This window comes from Apaloderma vittatum, unplaced genomic scaffold, assembly GCF_000703405.1.
Source record: "Apaloderma vittatum isolate BGI_N311 unplaced genomic scaffold, ASM70340v1 scaffold12824, whole genome shotgun sequence".
Lineage (NCBI taxonomy): Eukaryota > Metazoa > Chordata > Aves > Trogoniformes > Trogonidae > Apaloderma > Apaloderma vittatum.
This window is the reverse complement of record NW_009712203.1, coordinates 9,820-15,800: the sequence shown is the minus strand read 5'-3', so window position 1 is coordinate 15,800 and position 5,981 is coordinate 9,820. Positions and strand designations below refer to the sequence as shown.

At 39.4% G+C, this 5,981-nt stretch overlaps 1 protein-coding gene across 1 annotated transcript in view; it reads right to left on the bottom strand.

Annotated features, from left to right (window-relative positions):
• Nucleotides 1–391: 391 nt before the first annotated feature.
• Nucleotides 392–5,981, bottom strand: part of LOC104272807 (peroxisomal acyl-coenzyme A oxidase 3-like) — a gene marked incomplete at both ends in the record, with an annotated part of 14,820 nt that continues 9,230 nt past the window's right edge. The window contains 6 exons of the mRNA XM_009867902.1: nt 392–505; nt 1,181–1,300; nt 1,753–1,873; nt 4,187–4,309; nt 4,726–4,908; nt 5,269–5,365. Coding sequence (XP_009866204.1) covers nt 392–505; nt 1,181–1,300; nt 1,753–1,873; nt 4,187–4,309; nt 4,726–4,908; nt 5,269–5,365 — 758 coding nt within the window. The remainder of the gene's footprint in view (nt 506–1,180; nt 1,301–1,752; nt 1,874–4,186; nt 4,310–4,725; nt 4,909–5,268; nt 5,366–5,981) is intronic.

Below are 5,981 nucleotides of genomic sequence, written 5' to 3'. Positions count from 1 at the left end.
TCGGAAGAGACTTTTCCAACCTGAATGATTCTATGCCCTAGCTATTAGGATACTATCTCATTTGGTACTGTGCATTGCTACCCAAAGTTCATATTTTTGCAATTATTTGAGCAATGAGTGGTTACTGAATTCTAGGAATTGGCTCAATTGGCCCTTATATATTGAGCAGTTTCTTCCTCAGTATGTTCTCAGTTTCACAGATGCATTTTTGCCCAGTGCCCTGTTGTTATCTCATTATCTGCTCATCTGCATATAATACAAACAAGGCCAGCAAAGAGTAAGATGACAAATATCTATCAGGTAGCAGAGGCTGAATCTCAAATCTCTGGATCCTTTCCTCTGGAAAGGAATTTAAGACTCTAGAAGCATTTTAAGAACAGCAGAGGGTTACCTGAGGAGTCCATGCAATCTTCAACACTAATGGCTGTGAATTTCCAGCCAAGGATGCGATGGTAGTCTTGCAAAAAGTTTATTGTTCCAAAAGGGGATTCAAAAGGAGCTTTATCTGAAATACCGAAGAAAACGAAAATTATTTATGAGAAAAGAGATCGGACTCTTTGGAACTAAATGCCTGTTACAAAGCTGTGCATACACTTGATAGGCCAGATGTAATTAGGCTATAATATTTATTTCATTATGGCCTAGCCCAACCAAACAAAGACTGGTGGATAAGTCCTTAAAAACCTGACATCACTGCCCATAAGCCCCGTAAGAGTCAACTCTTATGCTGAGTTTTTGTATTCTGTAAAATGCTGGTGAAACTCCCTGCTAGAAAAGTGAAAGAAAAACATTTACCCAGAGAACTACAAAATGTACTGATGGATATTGATGCCAAGTTAGGCAACATAAACTGTTTTATGGACAATGAGCAGAGGGTACCCAGGTTGACAACAACTTTCAATGAATTAAACTGCACTTCCCAGGGATTAAGATACTACTTAACACTGACTAGGGATGGCAAAACATCTATTTAGCTTATACAAGACGTAAGAGAAAGAGTAGCTCTCGCAGCAGATATTTGTGTATTTTGAGTGCATCACATGATGGAGGCTGTAGCACATTATTTATGCTCTACAAAATGATTAAATGATTGCCATTTGCTTTCAGCATGAAACTACCTCCTAATTCCATTAACTACACACCACTGGGTGCAGCACAGGATTCCGCAATGAAAACTTACCTCTTATGCAATTCATCCAGCTCATTAAGTAGTTGCTGGTTTGCTGAAGCAGGACATTGTTATCTCCCTCATATGTGCAGTTTGGATCATTGTCATTTCGGATCTCACCCAGACGATTCACTTAATAAGAACAAGTGCACAACTGAATATATGACAATGCATTAATAGCAACTAAGGGGGATGAAATGATTATTCTGTGACAAAATGCAAGCAAGTTGTCTCTTCCTTTATGTATAGCTATTGTTACCAACAAATAAGGCTGGAAGTTCACTGTTTAGGTTATGGAAATGAATATACTAGAAAGATTTTAGAAAGGGGAATTTTCATCTACAAAATCTGCACCTTTTTTTTTGGAACTGAGACTGAATCACATGCACAATCTGTCCAAATCCTGCAAGGTTTTAATTCTTTCTGTGGTGTCACATAAAAAATGAACTTTAAAAATATGGATATGAGGAAAAAAGCCTCTTCCAAACCTTGCTAAAATTCAGACACCATGATGCAACAGTCAAGGAATGCATCAAGATAACCATTCTCTTTCTGATCAGTGGATGCAGCAGCCTGGAACTTACTGGCAAGGTAACCATGTCCTCCACAAGCTTCTCGGCACTCCTGGGCTGCCTGCTGAGCAGTCCAAGAACACAGTGGCTTGCTGGCAGTAGATAAGGCATGAAGCTCACGTCCCATATCAGCCTTCGTCAAAAACAAGTTACAGGTGAGTAAAAACTTCTACACAAAGTAAGTTTGTGACCAGTTAAAGCCACATCTATGTGTGGTGCTTTATGATGAAGAGAAACTGACAACACATAGATAACATTTCCTGAGATCTAGGTAAGGTATTTTTTGCTGCCACAAAAAAAAATAAAAAAAAGCCTGCCACAACTGAAACAACCTTGAACACTAACTTTCTTATAAGCAACAGCAATAATTTCTGCCAGGTGACAGACATGTGGGTACATCTTAGTTCAGATGTGCCAGCTGACGTGGCGTTGTATGGGGTAGTTCACTGCTTGCCAACCTTTTCCTCCCAAAGATGGAGAGACAGGTTGAAGGTAGCATGCCCAGAGAAAGCTTCTAGCCCCTCTGTGACATGAGCAGTCCCTCTCTCCCCACTCCACAAGGGATATTTATCATATTTACTGCCTTACAGTTTTCCCTGATTATTTACAGTTTACAGACACTGATTTGCAAAGAGTAGGAAAAGTTCAATGCATCCCCTCAAATTCCAGAGAATCACAGTAGCCTGCATTTACACTAACTGAGTTGGCCCTCCTTTGAAAATGTGTTTGGAATTCCAGTTTCTAGAGATAATGAGTCGATAATACCAAAGCCTGTTTAAGAGTTAACTCCCTGGTTGCTGTTTTTTGGGGTGTTTGTGTTTTTTTTTTTAATAAGATCTTCTGTAGAACAAAAAGAATTAATAAGGATTACATTCTTAACAACTAGACTTTTTTCTATCACAGTTTTTTTTTCTGGTAGCCGCTGTTTTGCCTAAGATTAGTGACTGCACTGGAGACCTCCACAGATAAAAAAATCAGATTAAAAAAACCCAAAAAGATTCTTCTGCGGTTTGTGCAAAGAAGAGAAACTAGAATATCCAGCCATTAGTACCTATATTTTTCACAAGTTTTATTTTAGCTGAAAAAACATGAGTGTTTAATTGAGATCTGAGCAACGCAGAGCCAGTGTGTAAGCCTTAACAATTAATAATGTCAAAATTTAAAACAATAAAATCATAGAATCATAGAATGGCCTAGGCTGGAAGGGACCTTAGAGATCATTTAATCCACCCTCCTTGTCGTTGGTAGGGACGCCTCTCAGCTAGATCAGGCAACACATGGGGACCAAATAGGGATCGAACCCGTGACCTTGGCGTTATCAGCAGCACGCTCTAACTGACTGAGCTGAACTGGCCTCCAAAAAACCCCAAACTGCAGTTATTTTAGTTAAGAATCAATCCTTGCACAGAGATGATGGATCAAACTCTTTCCTCTGTAAAGGGGTGACTGTGGCAGGTGCATCCCCCTCTAGCCCTTAGTCAGCGGTTGCCAGGCAGAGTTCAGAGAATCTGCTGGAACCTGGCTAGTTCGGAACTCGCTCACCAGCCGAGGGGTACACCCGGGAAGCTGGCAGGCAGCCCATGGGAGGCTGAGATGGCTTTGACTGACCACAGTTCAGACTCAACTGAGCTTTAAAACGGGGCCCTGCTGGTGGCCATTTTAGAGCCGTCCAAGAAGCAGCAGGATCTGCAGTTGGACTTTCACCCTCCCCCTTGGTCTGGGACGATATCCAAGGATAATCCTTGAGGTTGAGACTCCTCATCCTTTTATAGGTGAGTGTAGTTATGATCCGGATCACTATTCTTTTGTTAAGGGCTGGGTGTAGTGTAGCAACTGCTCTTCTCAACTGATACCCGAACTTGTAAACTTGGAGGAGTTTTCATTTCTTAAATAAATTCAATTTAATTACGCGTGTGGACTTTTCTGAGAATGGGTGCTCTCCTCACAGTGACTTCAGTGGACTGACTGTGGATGAGATATTCAACATTAAGCCTCAAAAGTCTTACAAATTTTCTCCAAAAACATTCACTCTAATTCATTAATATGAATTAGAAGCACAAGACAGACTCAAAGAGTCTCTGCAGGAATTAAGAATGCATCGTTTCAGAAAGTCTTTGATATATGCTCCCTGCAGTATCATTTACAACATTTAGAAGATGAATTTGCATTAACATCATACATTTACGATAAGCAATTCTGTAAGGCAATATAACTCTAAATTCCACAGAAATCAATAGAATTTTAGTCACTCCATCAAAACTAATTCGGATACTTTCCTGAATGCAGCATTAATCATTAATTTATATGTCCCCTATTTCTGAGACATTGCTCTAGCATTCTTGATTGTAATATGTCTTAAGACTTCCAAGTAGGTCCTTCATTTAACAATTTCCAGTTTATTATTCTTACTAGAACTCAGTGAAGAATAAATATGTAAATATCTCACCTGTCTCTGACTCCTTTGTTTTGTCAGTACGCCTGCATAGAATTCTACGACGTGCTCAAACACACATTTGGAGAAATAATCTAAGGCATATGTGGCAGCTAGATAAGGAAGAAGACGCCATTGCTGCAACAAAAATTAAATACCTTTGATCGCAAAACGATATATATTTCTATAGTTATATCTATGTAACTACCTTATTATAGTGAACCAACTCATTTGTTTTTACTTTGTTCAAATTGGAAAACACCTTTATGGAGAACAGAACTTAGCAATAACCATCTATAAACATAATTAAGTGTAATCAAACATTTCTAGGTACTTCAGAGAAACATGAGCATTTTGGATTTTGCTGTTCCAAGAACTTATGTCAAAAGCCTGATCATGCCAGGAAAAGGTCTTGAGTTGGGACGAATCCCCAAAGCTACACTTCAGATGACACAGACAATTTACTAATTCAGTGTCACTACTTAGATCTGCAGTACTCTGATCCTGAGTTTCATTATATAAAAGTCAGTAGATGTGAATTCCAAAGTATTTACCTGTGTTTGGTATTCAAGAACAGGTATTTCTTCTGTGTCAGTTGGTCCAAACTGCCGGCGAGCTGCTGAGAAGCGAATGGCTATTGATACAGCAAGCTTTAAATTGGTTGTGGAAAATGCCATGATAATAATTCTGCTACTGGACAAGGATCCCAGAGCTGCACCAAAACGTTCCTTAACGTCCTGAATGAATGAAAGGCACAGACTGAATGGTGAGGCTAACATTTTTGTTTCCATCCCTTGTAAAGATACAACTCTGGTATCAAAATCAGAAGCCAAAGGATTGGCCAATTTTGTTTCTTGACACATTTAGGTGAGGTGTTCAGGCAAGACTCAAAGTAGTTGAGATCAGCAGGGTAGTGCGAAGGTCAAGAAGGCAGTAAAATCAGTAAGGCGAGTTAAGATATCTCTGCAAGACAATTAAAAACTACTATTCTGACCATCTCATGTTGAATTCTCAACAGCCAGATATCCAGAACTTCCCAGCACAAGAGGCTCATGCTTTACCTCTTAAACTTAATGAAACAAAACCTTGATTCACACCTTGATTGGACTTGAGTACTTCCCCTCAGATGTGACATCTCCTGAGATATTCACTATGTTTGCTTTAGGGATCCTGACATCGTGGAACATGGCAAATCTGTTTAAAAGAACACACAATCAACGTAAAATCTATCTCACCAGGGTCTGAGGTGTCTACGTTACAGAAAAGAGGTCACAACAAAGACATGATTGCATGATGATCTCAGGTGTATCAGTGAACTGAATATACCAAGCCAAGCAGGTAATTTTAGAAGAGTATGTCCGGGAGAACAAAGGCTATCAGACTCAGGGCAGCAGAGAAAATTCAAGACGGGAAATTATTTGTTACAACTCTTCAGTTTGTTTCTTGTTTTAAAAAAAGATTATGCTTACAAAACCAAAACATACAACTCAGTGACTCTAGGAGACCATTTCAGCAGCTTTCTAAGTAAAGATTTAAACAATTAATGGAATGATAAGCATCGTATTCTGTTTGAGGAAAGGGACAGGTAAAGTTACTTCAGTTAGACCTTACACAGAGGCAGTTTGACAGACACTTTCACTGACAGTCCAGAACCCTGAACCGAATTCTCAGTCTGCATGAGTTTAGATAAATCACTTAGATTGATATCTCAGCTACTGAAAAGCTTGAGAGAATGCACAATTTCTTTCTCCTGCTTAGAACCTGACCAGGCCATTCTGACTCCTAATAATTTCCTGCCACAAACAATTCT